Source organism: Patagioenas fasciata, chromosome 7, assembly GCF_037038585.1.
Source record: "Patagioenas fasciata isolate bPatFas1 chromosome 7, bPatFas1.hap1, whole genome shotgun sequence".
Lineage (NCBI taxonomy): Eukaryota > Metazoa > Chordata > Aves > Columbiformes > Columbidae > Patagioenas > Patagioenas fasciata.
This window is the reverse complement of record NC_092526.1, coordinates 35,688,592-35,709,519: the sequence shown is the minus strand read 5'-3', so window position 1 is coordinate 35,709,519 and position 20,928 is coordinate 35,688,592. Positions and strand designations below refer to the sequence as shown.

Genomic DNA, 20,928 nt, shown 5'->3' with positions numbered 1-20,928 from the left:
GTTATTTTAATAGTGAAAACTTTGCAAAAACGTAGATCCAAGTGACAGTTCATAAAGACCCATTGTGAAAACAGCCTTATTTTTGTGGTCTGTGTAATAGTGTCTCTTCATAGTCTACATCAGTGGCTGCAGTGGGCTCTTTAGGAGCAGCCCCTGTGCTGAGCAGCCGCTGAGCCTGGTGGAGCTGCATCAGGCAGGAGGATGCTGCACTGAGTGTCACAGGAACACTTAGAAAGTCGGTCTGTTTTGGATATTTGACTAAAGATGGGTAATAGGAACCAAGGGAGTGGGGTGGAGGCTCGACACAGCAGACCCATTTGCTAAACCGTGCTTAATGCTTAGACCCTAACTTGAGACAACGTTTATTCAGTGTTTGTCTCTCTCTCTCCAGCTTGACCCTCTTCCAGAAAAGGTTTTCCAGCAGAGGGCAAACGCTAATGCGGTGCATTCAATGGAGAAAGTAATCGAGATACACAGTGAGTATAGCCCCATTCACCCAGCTGGTTCCCTCTTGGATTGCTCTGTGGGACACCCATTTGACTTCTCCATCATCCCAGCAACTCTGTGTTCCCTCATCCTGGCTTGTGGATGGTCACTGCACTGAGAACTGGATTAGTGCAGCCACAAGCTGGTCTTACTGGGCATCCAGCAGCAGATCAAGCGATGCGTGGGGAACAGGGAAACACTTGGGCACTTGAGGAGGAATTAGTATTGAACCCTCTAAAATCTCGGTAAAGGACAGGCTGTCCTGCACTTAGAGTGTGCCCTTATCTCTTCAAAAGCAATTCAAGTATCTGCAATTAACGTAAGTCTCATCAGGTGTTGTGACATCCATTAGGTAAGAATGGATAGGAGTGAAAGTTAAACAGAGTACTGCATAAAGTTGCTAATATTGTGGGTTTATTTAGCTGGGGAGGTTAAAGTCATTGTGGCTGAAGCTTTCCTGGAAACATTCTTGGGTGATGGAGTAAAGGACTGACTAACATGGGAATCCCACTGCCAGGTCCTGGCATCTATGTTTGGGGGCTGGAGCAGCATCCCTGTGAGGACAGGCTGAGCAGAGGAACGCTGAACACCTCTGTGCAGCTTGGATCCTCACCTCCAGCTCTCCTCGTACATTTGTCCTTTTAAAAAATCCAGTTTCCACCTCCTGCCTTTCTTCCCTAGCCAAAGAAGAGCATATTTCATTGCAAGACAGGGATTCAGCCCCAGTTTGACATCCTAGGTGTCCTTAAGGTGCCTGCTTATCAATGCCCTCAATACCTTTTGGTATTTAAAAATTCTGATTTAAAACCCAGCTCTTCAAGACAGCAGCATCTATTAATGCCATAGTGTGGCACGTAAGTCACCAGGGTCTGCGTGACCTTGCCTCACAAGCCAGGGCTCCCTTGGCACGTGTTCCCAGGATCCCGGTTCCACCGATAGTTCAATCCACAGCCCTGGGACCTCGAGATGGTCCTTCAAGTGAGAAGGGGGGTGGATCAAGGTTGCATGTTGCATAAGCACGGTGAGTCTTCCGCAGACAGGTCTTGGCCATCTACTGGGCCTGGGAGAGCAGGAACGCGGTGCTGGACCCGTCCCAGTGCGTGTGTCCTAATTGCCTCTTCTCTCCCCAGGCAAGTATTGGCATTCACTCCAGCGTTACTCCTCCACGGTGGGGTACTCCCTGGTTGAGGCGCAGAAGTGCGAGAATGAGGAGGCGGAGACGGTAACGGCCATGGCGTCTCTGTCAGTGGGCGTGAAGGCAGCTGAGAAGAGGTGAGTTGCTTTCCTTCCCATTTATCATCACATCTCAGAGTGTGCCTGGGCTGGAGGAGCTGCAGTGGGCAGCGTTTTGGGTTAATCCTCTCCTTGTAACCATTGCATGAACATTCCCCACATCTCCTGCCCTCTGTGGATTTTGCACTGACCTCTTGGAGAACAGCAGTGCCATGAACCTCACGTGTGACCTTAGCATGGTGCACACTGTGCCAGATCCCTCTGCTCCAACCGCAACTGAATGTGGTTTTGGACCGCGAGAAGAAATTGAGTTTTGCTGCAAAAAGTGTTAAATTTGCACAAGTGAAAGCAGGTTGTCTAAAAGCTTTGTTTGATGGCAAGTTTTAGTTGCAGGCGAGTCAGCTGAGCACAACTACCTGGGTGGGAAGGTGATGGAAGATGGGAACACACGGCTTGAGACTGAGCACCACAAATTGTCCAACTCTGTCGTGCTTAACAGCCTTTTCTCTCTTTCCACCTTCCCATCCTACCTGGCCATGAAATCGCTCAGACCCGATGATGAACCCATGGAAGAGGAACCTCCCCTGTAGCATTCACCTTCGAGCTGGAGTTCTGTTTGTTCGTCTTCGTCTTGAAGCTCTGCCAAGAAGCTTTCTCTTGTTACTCCTGTGTCCTGTCATGGTTTTTTCCAGAATACGGAAGGACAACCAGGTGTAAAACAAAGCAACCGAAAAATATCTCACTCATATCTATATGCGTCTACAGTATCTATTTGCTGAAAAAGAAAAATGCCGGTGAAGAGCAGTAAAGGACTGACAATGCTGGGCACTCTTCCTCTGATCCTCACTGGGAGCAGAAAGGGGAATGACGCCCGTGAAGTCTTTGGCAAAGTTGCCAAAAAAAAACCGAAATCATCAAAGATTCAACAACACATACGAAAATAAAACAAATAAACCTTAACATAGAACTGGTGCTTACAATTTGATTACCCACGATTCAGCAATCTCCGCTTGAACCACTCGACCCATCTTGTAGTTTCATTTCTTGGACTTTTTAAATGGCTCTTGCCTGCCTGTGAGTCAACGACATTCATGTCGAAACCAGAACAATGGGAGATGGTGCATTTTTAACGGGGAGGGACAGGGAAAGAGGGACTTGTCTTACATCTAAAGGAAAGGGAAAGAGAAGGGGGGAAATGGTAGCCCAGATGGAGTCGGCTTTATTGTCTCCAAAGCCATCTGAAGATGAGTTTGTGCCTTTTTTTTTAATTGATGGATTTGGTGCAGCTGGATTTTCTGAAGTTTGAGGAACAATGCCTTAAGTAAAACAAACAAACAAACAAAAAAGTAAAAAAAAAAATAAAATAAAATAACACAGCAGTTCGTGAATATTTTTCCTCTGATTGGGAAAGCCAAGAACTGCCATCAGGAAGGAAGACTTTTGGCTTGTGCTGGCATGATGGTGGGAAGCAGGCATGAGCTGAACAGAGCGTCTCCAAAAACTGTCTACAAGTTTGGATTTGTTTTGTTTTCTTTCATTGCTGTTTAAAAAAAAAAAAAAAAAAAAAAAGAAAAAAATGAAAAAAAAAATAAGGTAGTTGCCAAGAAAGTGGCAAATGCTGTTGGGTCTTTGAAATTCAACCATTTTTCAAATTTTCAAATGTTTTCTCACTTCTACATTATGTAGTAATTGAACTTATCAATTTGGTTGTTGAAGCATGTATTAGACACAAATGCAGGTTTAAGACTGGAATGCTTTTTATTAAAAGCAACTAGCATGAGATATTGCTTAAATTGTTAGGTATAAATATATATATGTGTATAATGTATATTCCAAATGTATTCCAAGCTTAGAAACCGGATTCCTATGAATTATTGATAAAAGTATTTATGATGCATTTATAGAAAAATATATGTAATAAATGCAGACTATAACAGTAGCCATTGGAAGCTCCCTAGGGACAGATTTGTGAATTGGAACGTAAAAGGTGCTTTCGGAAAAGGATCCAGGTTGAAACTTGAGGACTTTCAGACAACAGGTTGGGAAGTTTTTCAGAAAGCCAACATGTTAGCCACTGGGCAACTACCCTAAACATTTGTATTTTAATTTAAGGTTTTTAGTTTTGATCCTTTTCTAACAAAAAAAAGAAAAAAAAGAGTTTTTTATAGCGAAGACTATGAATTTGCTGTTAATTTTTATATTGATATTTCACAAAACCCTCAAGAAGCCTTGTTTGTGTGACTCTGATGTTTATTTTCTATTTGGCAGGTTTTGTTTCCAAACGGCAATAGCGTCTAAACCTTTTTTTCCTCCCACTTTTCTTGCTTGTACATTATTTTCCTTTTTTGTTGTTTTTTTCCTTTCCTTAAGTCTTTTGTACAGTGAGCAGCTTTCTGCAGACATAAGGAACTGTGGCAGGTTGTCAAGAGTTTTATTTTTCGGACAGGGTGCGTTTTTAACGAGGAGGAGGGAACGCAATGGGCTCTTTTGTATAATGATAACCGCCGACTGTATATTTCCTCCGTTCTGTTATAGTAGCTATGTAAAGAAAATAAGGAGTTTTCTTACCTTTGACACAGTAGTATCGCAATGGGCGATGTCTTTGTCCTCTGCGCGGATCGTAGCGAGGATTCCGGGCGGCCGCAGCAGCCGCCCACCCTTGGGAAAGCTCGTCGGACACTCGCTGGCGTTTTTCTCTCTGCCGGACAGACGGACACGTGCACACACCTCTCCGCATCCTCTTCCTCCCTCTCTTTCTCTCCTCTCCTCTCCTTCTTCCCGTCGTGGGCAGGGTTGGAGAACTTTGCCCAAAGGTGATTTTTTTACCCCTCCTGCCCCGAGGAGCCAGATGGGTGGGAGAACAGCAAAGTCCTGCCGGGAGGAGCCGGAGCAGCTCGGAGGAGACCGGATTGACACGGGTGCCTTCTTACCGCAGCGTAGGATAGCGCACACTTCCTCCAACAACAACCAAGGGTAGCTTATTTTTTATTTTTTTAAATTCTTATTTTATTCTGTTACGGTGACGACTGACGGGGTCGCTTGCGGTAACTTATTTTTTTCCAGTTCTCGAAGCGGCCGTTTTCATTCCATGCAGGACTCGCTCGCAGGAGGAATTTGAAGCGTAATCGTTGGCGTGAGCAAATGCAAGAGGTTTTTGTTTTTATTCCTTGGTTTATAATGCAATTTAAAAACCAGACACTACTGTATTTGAGTTTTGCAAACCCAAGTACGCATTAAAATTAAGAATAGCTTCGGTCACATAGGACCATCCTCAGCATATTCTAAAAATAATCTTCCCGTGTGAAAATATGATGTACCTGGAGATGTTGTGGTCTGTTTTTTGTTTTGTTTTGGGTTTTTTTTACACCAACCACTTTGCTGCTGTGATCTACAATTAATTTGGCTGCCGAATCTGGTGACTGACTTTCAGTTTTCCTTTTGCCGTGTACACGCTGTGGGCGGTAACCGCGTTTCCACGATCGCTTCCGTTGTCAGGTCCTCCCTGGCGGGTTTTTGCATTTCTCCTCTCAATTGTGGCAAAGCTTTTTACTTCATTTTTGTGTTCCTGAGAGCTGCTGGCTGGCCGTGCTCAGCCGGTTTCTTTGCTAAAAATCAGAGGAGCTTGTCAGGACGCTGCCTTCGTTTTTAACAGCGTTTCGCTCAGCTTTCCGCCAGGGACGGGAAGATTTGTCCCAAGGCATTGGAGCTCGTCTCCTCTAAACTCCCGGTGACGTGGATTCATTTTGCAGCAGCTCCCGCTCCCCGGGCGAGGCGGGAATGCTCTTTGGGGGAGAAAGAGCCCTCGTTTTGAGGCTCGCTGGGTTTTTTTACACATATTGAGCTGTTAGCTTCTTCATTTCAGATGTCTCTGCCATAGGGCGGGAGCCCGGGATGGTCCTGCATCCCAGCGCGGTGCTGCCCAGGGCATCCTTCACACCTGCTTGGAAAGAAAGGAGCATCTTTAAATCCTCTTTACAGAGAAGCGAGGCCCAGTTTGCAGTACACAAGTAACCATTGGGTTTTTTGTTTTTTGGTTTTTTTTCTTTTTAAGTTGTTTTGGTTTGGTTTTCGATACAAAACATTCCTTTTTTTATTAGTCGCAGTCATGTATTCATTCCATTCTTCCTTTTTGTAAACTTTTTTGGGCCCACATCTTTTATGGGCATTGATATATATAAATATATATATAAATATATATGAATATATTTTTTTAAGTTTCCTACACCTTGAGGTTGCATGGTCTGTAAGGTTGGCATGTCTTTATATTGTATACAGATTTTGCACGCCAAACTTGGCAGCTTTGAAAATGAAAAAAAAAAAATGTGGTTTGGGGTTTTTTTTTGGGTTGATTCTTTTTGTTTCGTTTCGGTTTTTTTTTGTTGTGTTCCATTTTCCTCTCGTGGCATTTGCGGAGACTAAAGGTTGGGACGTTGTTGTCACACACATGCACGCACCCACAAGAGCTGCACACAAAGGAAGGAGAGTGGGAACATTTTTCACGTCTTACTGAACTTCATAAGAAATTGTGCTTTTTATTGTTAAAAAAAAAAGAGTAAATAAAAAGGACTACTTAAACATTTCTCATTTTAAGAAGACGTTTATCTAGCACTTGTGACTTACCAATAATAGAGTTTATTGTATTTATGTGGAAACAGTGTTTTTAGGGAAACTACGCAGAACACACAAAGTAAACTGCCTGTGTCATCATTAATTTTTCTTGTTTTCCTTTTAATTTGGGTTGGTATTCTGTTTCGATTTCTCGGCTGGGTGGGGAGGTTGGATGCAACCCTTTGTCAACACATGTAGTTGTTAATTCTAAGGAGATGAATGACGAGGACTTTAAAGAGTTAACTCTTCAGCACAGCTGCGTTAACTTTTTTAAAATTACTTTTACATGATGTATTATTGCTTGGTTTCACTTTAAACAGTCGTGTACTGTGCAACACTGTGGTTTAAAACGAGACTTTACATCAAAAGGAAAACATGTTTCTTCATTGTCATGAAGTTGAGCTCGTTCTCAGCTCATCTTCACTTTGTCTTTGATATTGATGAAAAAGTATCCTATTGAAAGAAAATAAATTAACACTTTTCTGTGCTCCATAGTGGAGGCGCTATTTTCCAATTTATGAGGATGACAAACTTATATATATAATATATATATAAAAGTGGGGGGGAGGGGTTGAAACATTATTCACCCAAGAGCTTATTACAGATATGTAGTATCAAAAAGTTGTAACTATATTATATTCTACTTTATACCTATACATGCTCAGTATGACGTCACCATTGGTAGCAGCTACCGGTTTACGCTGTAATTTAGACACAATTTCACTCTTATTGTATGGACCCTACTTTAAGTGATGGTAGCATTCTTTGTGCTAAATTTTCTGATGGTCCTTTCTTTTACTTGGTGGAGTTGGAATATTTTTTTTCTTATTCTTGTTTTTGTTTGGGGCTTTTTGTTTTTGTTTTCTCTTTTATCTTTTTTTTTTTTATTTCATTTTTACTGGCCAATGGTGTCTTTCTCTGACAGTACCAACTTCAATTTCAACTTTATTAGGAGTCCAGTATTTTGTACCACATTATGACAACTTGTTATTCTTGTGGTGTAAATAAAAAGAAGAAGTTAATTATAGTACCACCTTGGTTTCTGTTGCTGATCTTCTTTTCATCTGGTACCTTTGGTGTGATGTTGTATTTCATCCACTTTAAACAAAACAGTTTCTGGTTTCTCGGTGTTGTGGAAGGGGGGTCTCGGTGCCCTCAGTGTTGCCCTCAAGTTCTGATGGTTTAAGCAAATCCACCCTTTTTCCATGGTTTCATTCAGATGTGGTTTCCCTCTGTTTAGCCTCTGTGTTGTCTCTGGAGCCCACTGAGCCATCTACAATCAACCTTCTCCATGTTTGTCAGCTGGAAGCATCCTCTGATTACAAGGCAACCAGCTACACTTCAGTTCTGATATCCTTTCGCTGAGTCCTTCCTGGATGGAGAGGACAAGTCCTCTGCAGAGTGGACTTAATCATACGAGAACTGCTGCAGAGCAACCCTGGCATGAAAGTGAACAAGCCTGATGCCATCTGCTCTGCAGAGCAGCCTTCAGCTTAGTGTCCCAGCCTGTGAGTAGTGTATAAAGCAGCGAGGAGGTGTCAAAGATAGTCTAGGGACCCACCAATGTCTTCACTGGCAAACCTAAGCACTTAGCCAAGGAGAAAAGCACTTCTACAAAGTTGGTTGCTTGCTTCTTGCTCACGTTGAATGAGCCATCTGTGCTCAGGGACCATTTCCACGGACATTGCATTAGCTCATCTGCTCGACAGGGCAGTGGGAGGAGCTGGGGACTCTGCTGGGCTGGATGGACTGAAGGTAGAAAGAGCAGGTGGATGTTTATGGTCTCTGGAGGGCACCTCATGGAAGGTGTATTGGGAGAGCACACACGAAAAGCTTGTGGTCTTGGGAGCATGGTGATTCCCTTGTGAGCAAAGCATCGCTGCCACCCCACGTGCTGGCTGCCATCCTTTGCATGCGTGGGGAGCGTCACCCACCGAGGTGCTCTCAGAAGCTCGGACCCCGGGGCAGGACGGCCAGGATGAAGGTGCAAACCCACAATGGGTCTGTGGTGCACAGCGACAAAGCTGTCCAGATGCATGTGCCTCTCCTCTTGGGGAAACGGGCAGAGATAATCATGGCCAAAGCCTGCCCAAGCAATTGCGCTTAAAGCCCTCGTCCCTGTCCATGGCAGCAACGGTGGCGCCACCCCAGGGGACAGAGAGCATCGATTGTTGCTCCAGCTGTAGCCTGCGAAGGTCTGAACAGGCAGAGCCCATATTTGCAGGCCAGGTGACAGTGCTGGGATGGGGCTTGCTTTGGGGACCCCGGGACACATGGGGCTGGCAGCTGAACATAATGTGTGCCAGCACAGCTGGGAGGGTGGGTGCAGCTTCTTCAGGAAAAGGCAGGAGGGCTCTTCTGGGCAGAAGGTTGGGAAAGATCTTCCAGGAGCTGCGAGAGTTCATCCACTGGCGCAAAATCCCACTGCTGGGTGATCCAGCCCTGCTCTTAGAGCGTCGAGAAGAGGGCTTGTTTTGGGGCGGAGAGGGGTGTTCAAATACAATTCCAGTTTCTGCTCAGTGCATTTGTCAGAGGCTGCTAATCCTTTAAGAAACCCCAGGTTTCGCTCTGCGAAGCCAAATGTGCACTTTGGGCTCTGATAAATATTCATTGCTGAGTGGTGGTTTTGAGACCTTAAACAGCCTCCCTCTATCATCCTAATGTGTAAAAGTGCTGGGCTGGATGTCTTGGAGGGCAGCCTTTGACAGGACTTCCTTTGGCGCCCCCAGGACCTGCAGTATCTGATTATCTGTGTCTGCAACAATACCTTTTCCTTCTCCAGATCCACCAGTTAAAACCTGCTGGTTCAGCCCCTTACTGGGGGAGCAGGACCTGGTCCATGAGCGTTGACATGTCAGGCCTGCAAATGCATCTGTGGTCCAGAGCTGCCTTAATCTTGCCTGAAATGCTCTGGGCTCGTGCCTCGCCGCAAGCAAGCGGACATAAACCTGACGCAATGCAGCAGGGAGGGTTAAACTCAATGGCGTGACACCTGCGCTGGGGTTTCAGCATGAAATAATGTATTTCAATAACTGCTGCTTTAGCCATGGAAATTTTTATAGCCAGAAATCTGTTAATCCTAAAGAAAATAATGTTGTGCAGCGATGAACATGTCCCAGCCCCTTTGAAGGTGGTTGCCTCCGATGGGTGCCCATGGCTGGGTGTGCATCCTCTCTGCACACCCAGCCAGGCACTGGGGTGGGTGCTGCTCAACACCCCTCCCGAGGCTCTTCCAAGGTTATAGTGTTTTTTTTCCTTTTTTTCTTTTTTTTTTTTTTTGGATTTTATTTTTTTAAAGGAGAAAGAGTCTGTTTCTCACTCTGGGCAACAAGTCAAGTCTTTGTGCTTTAAACAAATGTCTCTGCAGCACTGGGAGCGCTGCAGGGGAAAGAGTGGGGTCTGGTATTAAATATACAGCCTGAGCATACAGGGGGCAGGAGTTCAGCCTGTGCCAGCAAAACATGCTGCTTTTATGATGGGATTTGGACCTATGCTGAGTGGAAACTCTCTCCTAAGGCTGGTGCATGGTTGATCTCTTACGGGCTGCTCTGAAGATCACTGAGGGAGTTGGGAATTTGCTCCTCCTGCCTGGGTCTTACATGGAGAAATGTTGGTGTGATATGCAAAGCTGCCCTGGAGAGAGATCCCTGTGGGCGAGCTGCAGGGCTCCCGAGGGGCTGCACCATGGGGCTGGTTCCAAAAGCCATTTTCTCTCTTGTGGTCCTTTGCCAAGAGTCTTGGATGCTTTTCTCCAGGTAAAGTTCAGCTTAGGGCTTTCTGCTGCAAGACCAACTGTTGCTAAGTGAAGAAGAATTATTAGTGAAACTCAGTAAGTGGGAACTGAAATGCACTTGGCATTAAGTAGTAATGGCTTTGGGGAAAACACAGATTTGGTGATAAAGATTGCTGGAGAAAACAGCATATGTGCTAAAAGCCTCAGAGATGCTGGTTCTTTCGCAGCAAGGAGACTGGACTGGGCGCTGTGGGATGTTGCAAGGAGGGGACTGGGATGTGAGCTGAAGGTCCTGGTGAGGAGAGGCTGGAAGATGTTTCACACCATTTCCCCCAGAGCAAAATGCTGTGATACTTGATGGAAGGGTGCAATAGCACGATCATGTTTGGGAATTTAAGAGCTTTCTGCTTGAGTGTGGCTGAAACAGATGGTAGTGACCCAGATAAGATCTGTCAACAGCAAATCCAACTCCAAAGAAACATCACATATGAAAAGAATTTAAAACAAGAAATAATCAATATATTGATTGGCATTGATCAGTCTGCTCTCAAACTGGCAGATTCAGCTGTGATCCTAAAAGCTAAAAGAAAGGGCAGTAGGAACAGAAGTGTTGAAGGAGAACACCCAGAGATCCCACAGTAACTATATCAAGAGACAAAGACTTTTAAATGTCATCAAGTGTTTGCTCCCAGGTGGAATAAATGCAGACAGTGTGCAGAAAGTCAGTTTAGAGACTCTGGAAAAACTGGTGCTGGCCAGATGAGTATGTGGTGTGGACACAGAGCAATGGGATGGAGCCATTTTGTGTATAAATGAAACAGCAATTGACCTCAAAGTTTGCCGTGGGGTTTGGCTGTAAAAATGAATGTGTTTCAGTGAAAATGCCTGATGCTGGGAGAACAGAGGTATGATCAAAGTGAAAATAAATGCCTTACAGACCATGGCTGCAAACAAGCGTCGGTCGATTTGTTCAGCGATGGGCAATAGATATATAAAGATAGTCAATAACACTGGGAATTCTCCAAGGGAGCCCCAAAGATTGAAAGTGCTGCTGAAACTGCACTCTGGGATGTACTGGTGTCTGCAGGTCTCAATGAAAATGAGAAGAACCTGATGTGAGTCCTAGATGTGCCTGGTGAGGGCAGGTTAGGCAGGCAGTACAGCCAGTCCCCCATCCAGGGACCTTCAGATGTTAAAATGTATTGCGATGGGTTGACTTTTCCTGGCAGCAAAGCCCATACCCAGCCGCTCGCTTGCTCCCCAGCAGCAGGATGGGAGAGAAGTGGAAGGGCAAAAGTGAGAAAACTCATGGCTGGAGATAAAGGCAAGTTAATAAGTGAAAGGGCTGGGAGCGGTCAAGCTGCAAAGGCTTGGCTAAAGGGCATTGCAAAGCAGGAGGAGGAAGGAAAAGCTGAAGAAAGCGATGGCGAGCTACCCCTGAACAGAAAGCTGCTCTGGAGGTGCATGAAAACCAGGGCTGTTCAGCCCAGCTGTGCAGTGCTGTTTGCAGAATAACAGAGAATATATTTTAATAATTGTGAAAGTGATAAAAAAATCCCCAACAACTCTATAGGTTGTAGGGAAGTCACAGTCTGACTTTTTTATGTCAGCATAAATTAGCAAAAACAGTTCCTGCTGAGGATTGTGAGTATATTTATATTTCAGAGCTATGCAAGTAGTGTCTCACAGGCTGTGCTAATGAAAGGCTTCAGTGGGGACAAAGCAAATCTAGGAGAACTAATTACAGGCTCTGAGAAAAAGGGATCATCTCTCTGTTTACTGGGGGTCGCTCATCGGGTTGGACCATGGGATTTCTGTGTGATTATAAGGACGTGGAAATCTGGGAAGCCACCTGGGAGGTGATTGCACAGGGCTTGGATTTGATTCTTGAACTTTGTGTCCATCCTCTTGCACTATCCAAACCTGAGAGTGCTCAGAAAACCTGGGGCTACCGTAGAAGCAACCGGTGCTTGGCCAGGAGACCCTCAAACTCTCCACAGCTGCAGACCTGAGAGCAGCTTCCCCTCTGGGACCAGCTTGAGGGTGGCACAGGAGCCACAGCAGCAGCGGTCCAGGAGCGGGACTGCCACGTGGTGGGCAGGTATTATCCCTGGGGGTCACCTAACACCAGGCTGCAGCATACTGCCATCACGTGCTTTACTTTCTGAGCTCAGAAAGGGACTATGAACCTCTCTGGGAGAGACGTAGGGTTTTGTTCAGGGTGATGGGAATGGCAGGGGTCTACTCTCCGTCATGGCCACCTGCGTGGGGAGCCTGTCCTGGAGCATCCTGTGCATCCCCAGCCCAATGTGACAGGGCAACAGCTGCAGCCACCCAGTGCTCCGCTGGAAGCAGATGGGGCTGCAGATGAAACAGGGAGAGGAGGCTGAGTATGGGGAGGAGCAGGGCTGCCCACAGAGAGATCCTGGTCTTGGCTGAGGGCACCTGTTCATAGAATCACAGAATGTCAGGGATTGGAAGGGACCTGGAAAGCTCATCCAGTGCAATCCCCCTGCCGGAGCAGGAACACCCAGATGAGGTTCCACAGGAAGGTGTCCAGGCGGGTTTGAATGTCTGCAGAGAAGGAGACTCCACAACCCCCATGGGCAGCCTGTTCCAGGATCTGGCACCCTCACTGGGAAGAAGTTTCTTCTCAAATTTAAGTGGAATCTCTTGTGTTCCAGTTTGAACTCATTACCCCTTGTCTTTCCATTAATTTTCACCAAGAAGAGCCTGGCTTCATCCTCCTGACACTCATCCTTTATATATCTGTAAACATGAATAAGGTCACCCCTCAGTCTCCTCCAAACTCCAGAGCCCCAGCTCCCTCAGCCTTTCCTCACACAGGAGATGCTCCACTCCATCATCTCCATTGCTCTGCACTGGACTCTCTCCAGCAGTTCCCTGTCCTTCTGGAACTGAGGGGCCCAGAGCTGGACACAATATTCCAGGTGTGGCCTCACCAGGGCAGAGTAGAGGGGCAGGAGAACCTCTCTGACCTACCAACCACCCCCCTTCTAACCCATTCCAGGTACCATTGGCCTTCCTGGCCACAAGGGCCCAGTGCAGGCTCATGGTCATCCTGCTGTCCACCAGGTTTGGAATCTGCAATTTCAATGCGTTTAACAAAAACACAAACAGAAAAGAGTTTTTACTGTATTTGGAAGGAGCTGGGGATGCATCTACAGACAGCATCGTGCATTCGTGTTTGTGCTCCATCAAGGCAAAATTATCAAGCGATCAACAGTTTCAGAGGGCCTGTTTCCCATTAAATTAGAAAGGGAATGGGGAGCAATTCCTGTGCTTTAAAGGAGATTAAACACCCGGAGTCGTTGAGAAAGCTTTCAGAATTTCACTCTTCAATTACGTGTGTTAGTTTGAAGGAGAAGAAAAGAGCAAAAAAAAAATCCCTCCTTCCCCACTGCATAGAGCAATTTCTGAAATCCTCCCCAATCCCCATGAATAATACAGCCAGCACAAGCTTAGCAACCGCCTTTTAGCCGGCTGGGTTCATTCAGTGGTGAGCGACAGGAATTTCTGGAGCCTATTTATCCAGGAGGTGGGTCTCGGCTCTGATGAGGGTCTCCGCCTGGCCCCCAAGCCAAGCCCAACCTTGGTAGGGCTGCATTAGTCTGGTCTCAGATTGTTTTCTGCGGCGCTCTGGGAGAAGGAAGATTGCAACTAAAGGGGATAAAATATGTCTTTAGGAAAAGATGGAGAGAACTTTTTCTGTGAAAGGGAGGAAAGTTGAAGCTGAGACAGTGGAAAAGCTCTGCCGGGAGCCCCAGGCGGTCCCAAGCCCATCAATAACCCTGCCAAGTCTGGGGAGCACTGGGCGAACGCTGGTGCAGCCAAGAGGAGAGGACCTGCAGAGCCTCCCTCCAGCTCATTTTTGGTCTGGGTGCCTTGGGGATGTCTGCAGGCTGGGGCAGCCAGGTCGTCAACCCCAGCTCCAAGGGATGCAGCTTGGGAGGAGGATGAGGAGGTGCGCACAGGGGCTGCCGAATATCTTCAAACTCCAACCACGGAGTGGCTTCCCATAGCTCGGGCTGGAACCTGAGCAGGGCTGTTTGGTTTCCTCTGGGCTGATTGATGATGGCTTCTAATACGTTGATATACTTTTTGCGTTTTAGGGGACGCTTGATGCGTAGCATGTGGTTGGTGAAATGACTCTGTGTTCGGTGCTGTAACAAATTGTCTTGGCCAGGTTTATCTGTTGGGCTGCATTAGGGACCTCTGTTGCGCCAGATTCTGGGGGTGCTGAAAATGAGACTTGAATTGAGTTATTCCTTGTGGGTTGCAGGCTAATTCTTCTTTCATCTAAAGCCTTTTCATATTTGACCTCTCTCCCCCTTATCTGCGACGGGTAATTTGATTTGCACTGTTATTTCAAAACAATTCCTTTTGGTTCCCTTTGTGAGTCGAGAAAGGCAGGACTTAAGGACTTAAGTATCACAGGCTGCTCCCAAGCTCTGTTTTGAAGAGGTTTGGATGTGGGGGGGGGCAGGAAGGAAGAGCAGTCCAACCAGAGCAGTAAAGTATCTGCAGATTCCATTAGGGCTTCTCTGAATCGCATCTCGGATTTGCTCAGCGAGAGAGCTGGCGCGGCGGCGTGACGGATCACGCCACGGGCTGTCAGAGCCCTTGCTCCTCAGGATCTCGGCTCAAGGCGACGGTGCTGCTGGTCTGTTTAGCAATTTATTCCTGGTGCAGCGCCACAAAGCTCCCCTAGTTAAACCATGCTGGCATTTGTTTCTGGAGGGAGGAAAGTAACATTGCAAACACGCAACTCCGCAGCTCCCAACCTCCCCGTAGTCAAAAAACACGGCGGCTTGATTTTTGTCTTGGGGTTGGATGTAACTTTTTCCCTGGGTTCATTGGCAGGGCAGCTTGCACAGCCCTCACCCAGCGCTGCCAGTTGGGTTGTCAAAGCACTGTTGGCATATGCTGAGTAGTCTGGGGGGAAGTTGAGCAAAGCCCACGCTAAAACCCCAAGGGCCACCCCACCGGCATGGAGATATGGGAAAGACATGCCTGGGAGCAAATGACTTCCCAATAACAGGCCTCCTGCCTAAAGTCTCAGATTTAGAGTAATGGCGAAAAAAAATAAGGCAAGCTGCGAGTCACCTGCAGCTTGCAGGAACAGTGAAGATCAATATTATTGCTGCAGCGGTGAGCCTCATGCTCTGGAGCAGGGACTTGTGCCAGGGGAAGTTTAGATTGGATATTAGGAAAAACTTCTTCATGGAAAGGGTTCTCAAGAACTGGAACAGGCTGCCCAGGGAAGTGGTGGAGTCACCATCCCTGGAGGTGTCTAAAAGGTGCATAGACGAGGTTCTTAAGCACATGGTTTAGTGCCAGAGTTAGGTTATGGTTGGACTGGTGATCTTAAGGGTCTGTTAAAATCAAAATGATTCTATGGGCAACCTGCAGAAGCTGGGGAGAGGGATGGTGTGGAAGGCAGTAGGACATCTCTGGAAAAGTCCACTTGAGAGAGTTTTTGTGCTTCCCCCTTCTCCCTTGTCCCACCACTGGACAGGTTTCTTCTTTTCCCTTGCCCTGTCTGAAAGAATTTTTGCCTGTCTCATCCTCAGCTTTGGGACCTTGTGGAATGGAGTTTCATGGCAGAGCAGCTCAAACAAACGCCAGAGGAAATTAAACATCACTGCAAAAATACTGAGAAAAATGCATTGCTGACAGTGCTTAACGGCTGCTCCCAACGCAAGAAAATCTTTCTTGCGAAACTTAAAAATAATATACCTAGTTTGGGTTGTTTGGTTTGTTTTGGGGTTTTTTGTTGATTGGTTGGTTGTTTTTTTGGTTGCTGCTGTTTGGTTTGGTTTTTGTTGTTTGGGGTTTTTTTGTGTGTGTTTTGTTTTGTCTTTTTCCTTGGGCAAAATTAAAGACGTCAGCTGAAACGAACATTTTATATCTTGGCCGCTTGCTGGAAAAGTCAAGTGGAATGGGAAAAGGCACATTGCCTGCCACCAAAACCATCTGTTGGCTTGAGCAGCCTCACACTTGCCCTGCCGGGTGGTTGGTGAGAGCCAGCGGGCAGTTCACATCATTTTTGAATTTTTTTGGTTGAATTTTCTTCCTTTCCAGACAACTTGGATTTCACTTGGAACCTGTCTGGCAGGATTTGGCTTCCAGCCTTCTTGGATCTGGGGCCTGTGTAGACTAATGACATGGAAAACGAGGAATGCTGACCGTAAAACTCTGAAATTGTGGGAAAAGGGCAGCTTGGAGCCCGCCTCTTGTGAGGAGGACTGTGACTTGTTCTTGGATGGTGTTTGGAGAGGCAAAGGCTCTGGCAGCTCTTTCAGGGTAACAGCCTTGTATTTAACATGTGCGTCTTTAAAGTCTGACGGCCCCTCTCATGAGGGATCTGGAGTGCCTCGAGTACAGCAAGTCCTCTCCCTCCCCTCCTAAAGGGTGTGATCCATGTTTCCGCAGTGGAGAACATGTTCACGAATATATGGGACAGCACGGCCTGTGTCAGGGGATCAGCCAGGAACGCTGAGCTCTGGTTACCCCTCCTGATGCTGAGAGGACACGTCCCTGTCCCGTGCCTCAGCTTTCCTGCCTGTCCCCTACGTTGTGAGAGCCATGACAGGCAACTTTCATCACCTCCTGAGGGTTTTCCAGGGACACCAAAGCCCAGGACTGGGGATGTGCTGCTTCTCCATGAGATGCTGAAAATCTCCAGTGTGGTGTGGCTTGGTCATGCAATCAAGGTTGAACTGGTGATGGGATGAGGTTTTTCCTCCCAGTTTGGACTGGCAGGGGGAGTCATGCTGTTTGGGGTATCTCAAGGAGCAGGACACAGGCATCATCCAGCCACGTTGTCTCAGCTGGGGAACAGGGATTCTGGTGGTGGTTATATGTCTTGGGTGAGGGTGTCCCTCCAGAGTGGCTCCATCAGGTCTCCCAGCTGCAAGCAAGAAAAGCAAGTCATCTCCCTGGCACAGGAAACGACACAAAGATTCATCTCAAAATCACCTCTTCTTTAACACTGATAGGAAAGAGTTAGCAGACAGGATTGGAAAATACCAGCAAGAAAGGGTTCCTCTAACACTAGTAATGAGAAATCAGTGCCTTATGAAACCACTGCCATGTGGCAGTGATGCCAGCCTTGCTTTTCTTGGAGAGCTAAAGGGGGAAAACTGCCAAAATTCAGGTTCAAAAGCCTATTTGTGTCCAGTCGAATGGACAAACGAGCTATCCAATGCTAATGTCCTGTGGGTAAATTGTGCATCCCTCTGGTAGACAGGTAGGGATAATTCCAAGCAGGGAGAGAGGAAATTCATGAGTATTATATCTGAAATTTTCTGTGAGCCACTGGGTCATATGAAACAGAAATATGTGGGGCCATCTAGACCCCCCTTCACCCTGGAGTAGGGTGGGAGCCTGGGATGCCCAGGTTACATGTTTCTGCCTGTGTTCACATGGGGTTCACTTTCTCTAATGATTTGACTGCCTTGCTCACAGAACAGCAATTTGTGGCTGTAAAATAGGATGATCTACACAAAAGACCCAGCAAACCCTTAACTGGGGGGGAGAAGGTGCGATATGTCCCTCTACAGGCTGTGATCAGAATTAGCATTCTACAAAAGCCTTTAGGCAGCAGGAGCAGTGCCTGTGCCACTGGGCTCCTGCCAGACCTCTTGGTTAAATGTGAAAAGAGAGCCCTTCAGAAGTGACAGTGCTAGGATCCTTTATTCATTACAAAATTCAGCTAGAAACTCATTTTAGGGCTTCTTGTTCCAGAAGAATGGGCTTGGTCACCTCTTACTGCAGCAGGACAGCTTGGTCATAGCCACACTCTGAGCCGGAGGGATGGGAACAACGAAGCTGAGACCATCCCTAGACACCTGGTGCTGGGCTTAGCAGCCTGGTGCCTTCTCAATAAAGCAGCTCCATTGTTCAGGTGAATTTTAATCCATGGAACGTGGTTATCTTCTGAACTCCTAGCCTGAAGAGTGTTTCTCCAAAAAGAATTGCAGCTCCACAGGAATGTGCTTGCAAAGGGTGGAAGGTTTGAGGTGGATGCAGCGGAGCTGAGAGGGATGCACGGTGCAGATGTGGGTTGAAGGGAAGAAATGATTTCCACCTGTTTGGGTTTGCCTTTCTCCTATGACATGGATGAAATCGGGATGCAAAGCTATGTGTCTGAGCCCAAGATGAAGGAGCACCGTTGCAACAACTCAGGTTGTGCACCACCACACAGCTCCCCGAAGGCATTTGGTCACTTTGTACCCAGGGATACTTGTGCTTGTTGCCTGCCCAGGGCAGCTGTATCCTTCAGGACCTCCCTCTCCCTGTGTTCCCACCTCATAATCCCAGTGGAGAGAGAAAAACTCATTTGTCCCACTCTCCTCCTAGAAGAAGCACGCACAGCTCTGAGCACAGGTGGTGGGGAGCAAGCCCAGAGCTGGTGCAGAGCAAATGACTTTTTGTTTTTCTGCTGCAGTTTCATTTCTCCAAGGTCCCTGTTGCTGCCAGCCCCTGGCATGGAGGCTGTTGGCCGTCCCTTCTGCGGTACCAATGCTGACCCATCCCTGGGCATGGAGACAGGTATACAGGTATGTGGTGATGGGCACCCCTGTAAATCTCCCATCTGTGTTTCTCAGCATCCTGCCTTGAGCTAGGATGTGGGACATAGACATGGGATAAATCAGCACGCCAGAAACTTGGAGGCCAGTGATTTAGGATGCTGGCACACATCTCCTTCTGATCATGACCCTGTGACGACTGGCCATGGCTGTGGTGGGGGAGGAGGGACAAGACCGTTTGAAGTCCAAACCACCCGCCTCTCCTTTTCAGCCTGTTAAACTGGGGCTGAGCTTGATTGAATTAGTGTTCCCTGGCTGGAAGCGGGGTGAGGGGAGGCTGCCACCAGGGCCAGCGGTCCCATGGCATGTCTGCCATAGCCCTCATGGAAAGCAGCACTGCAGAGCATCCCACCCTGGAAGGGATGGGAGTGGGGTTTGGCCCTTTGGTTATTTTCCTTAACTCAATCCAGGCAAACAGTCAAAAACCTGAGGAGTAGGGAAGATGAGGATGAATTGGTCTTTAGATGGGGAAAGGTGGAAATCACCTGGAAAGAAGAAAAATATATACATGTATTTATATATATATATAAAATATACATAAATACATATAAAAGTCTGACCCAGCTCTGAACTTTTCTGGCAGGGAAGCGAAATTCGTGAGGAAATATAGCACAGCCTGCAATTCCTCATTATATCAGTGGGAGCAATGTAACTGGGGCCAGTAAATCTGCCAGATGGCAATGAGGGGATTAGGTGGGAAGGTGGGACCTGCAGGAGGGTGTTGCATCTCCCCTCCCCCAGCTCCTGTTCCACCTCCACCTAATTCGTTAAGGAATGTTAATTGTTCCAGCTCCCAAAGTCCTCTCAGAGGTTTGTTTGTAATAAAATCTTTATGGTGCTTAGAGGTTTGATTTTTTTTTTCTTAATTTTTTTCGTCTTTCTCTTCCAAGATGGTTGCATGCAAGGCTTGGGAGGGACAGCAGCTCAAAACAACTGTCCTGTAGGTAACCCTGGGATCTCTCCAGCGACAGGAGACTTGAGCTGAGTAATGTCCCAGTGCTGCTACATGCTCCTGGTGTGTCATGTGGACCAACATTTGCGCTGGCATCAGGCCACAGTTCCCCGATATGCATGCATGGTGTGACATTCATGGTGTGGCATCACACAGCAGCATCAGTGCGACTGGGATGAGTAGAGCAGGGGGTACCACTGCCACGTTGTCCCAAGCATCCCACAAGCCCTTGGTGGGCCCCAGTTTGCTCATCAGGTGGCTTTTGCCATGGTGGGGTAAGCTGGGTTGGGCTCAGCTCCTCGTGCCCAAAGGCTGCTGCCCATTCGTCTGCCATTTTCAAGTAACTTTCAGGAATTTAATCTTTCTGACGTTACTGCTCTCATTTAGGTTAGTCTGCATACAAGGAATGGGCTCAGAAGTTATCTGGAGGGCAGGGGAAAGGAAATAACCAGACAGATACATGCCTCATAATCCCAGAAGCTTCATTTGCTTAAGAAACCTGACCAAGGCTGCCAGGTTAGGGTCGGTCCCAGCTGGGTGTTGGCTGCCCCATGCTTTGTGGTACTTCTGACACATCAAGGAAAAGCCTTTTCAACACATGCGTCAAAAACCAGAGCAAAATAAAAGATTAAAAAAAAACCCAAGTGGCTGGCAGAGGACTCAGCTGGCTCCTTCTTCCCCGGGGTTGTTTATTTTCCATAGTTATCAAGGTCGTCCTCTCCGCTCCATCGTTCCAGGAAAAACCGTGGCACAGTCCCCTATCCCCAACCTTCCTCCTGCTTTTTCAGCCTCAGCTTCTTCCTCTCCCTCCCCGGCATCCCGTGCAAACCATGAAGGATGGGCCGTTTCTCGGGAGGGGAGGAGGAAAAGAAAATGCTCTCCCCAGGGCCTGCTGTGATTTCTTGCGAATGTTTACAGGATTCATCCTGGCAAAAAGCAAACAGGCAGAGGCTGTGCCAAGGTATGATATCACGGGGCTGACGGACTCCAGAGCTGCTTGGACAGATCGGGGAGAGATAAAAGGGGGAAGCTCTGATTAGACCAGAGCCCCAGACGATCACCTTGAGAAGATCTGTGGAGTAATTTTTTTGGGGGGGTGGGAGGAGGGGTGTGGGGGAGTAATAAATACAGCAATCCATGGAGGTGATGCTTTGAGCTACCATAACCAAGCTGGACCTCTTCAGAGCCTGCTGAATTGCGCTATAGGGTGTATGCTTCCATGACCTGGGGAGGATGCATCCACATGAGCAAAATATTGACCCCTTTGCTAGTGACAAAGCCAAGCAACCCGCTGCAGAGCT

The 20,928-nt window shown here is 47.2% G+C and overlaps 1 protein-coding gene and 1 pseudogene across 16 annotated transcripts in view; both read left to right on the top strand.

The window, feature by feature from the left end:
* HDAC4 (histone deacetylase 4) overlaps positions 1 to 7,357 on the top strand; it is a 230,119-nt gene extending 222,762 nt beyond the window's left edge. For 15 of the 16 annotated variants that reach the window (XM_065840566.2, XM_065840567.2, XM_065840568.2 and 12 more), the window contains 3 exons: positions 392 to 476; positions 1,617 to 1,758; positions 2,270 to 7,357. In XM_065840566.2, the coding sequence (XP_065696638.1) occupies positions 392 to 476; positions 1,617 to 1,758; positions 2,270 to 2,309 (267 nt within the window). In that variant the 3' untranslated portion in view covers positions 2,310 to 7,357. The other variant, XM_071811365.1, reaches the window with a different exon arrangement.
* Positions 4,568 to 20,667, top strand: LOC136103239 (uncharacterized; annotated as a pseudogene).
* Positions 20,668 to 20,928: the final 261 nt, after the last annotated feature.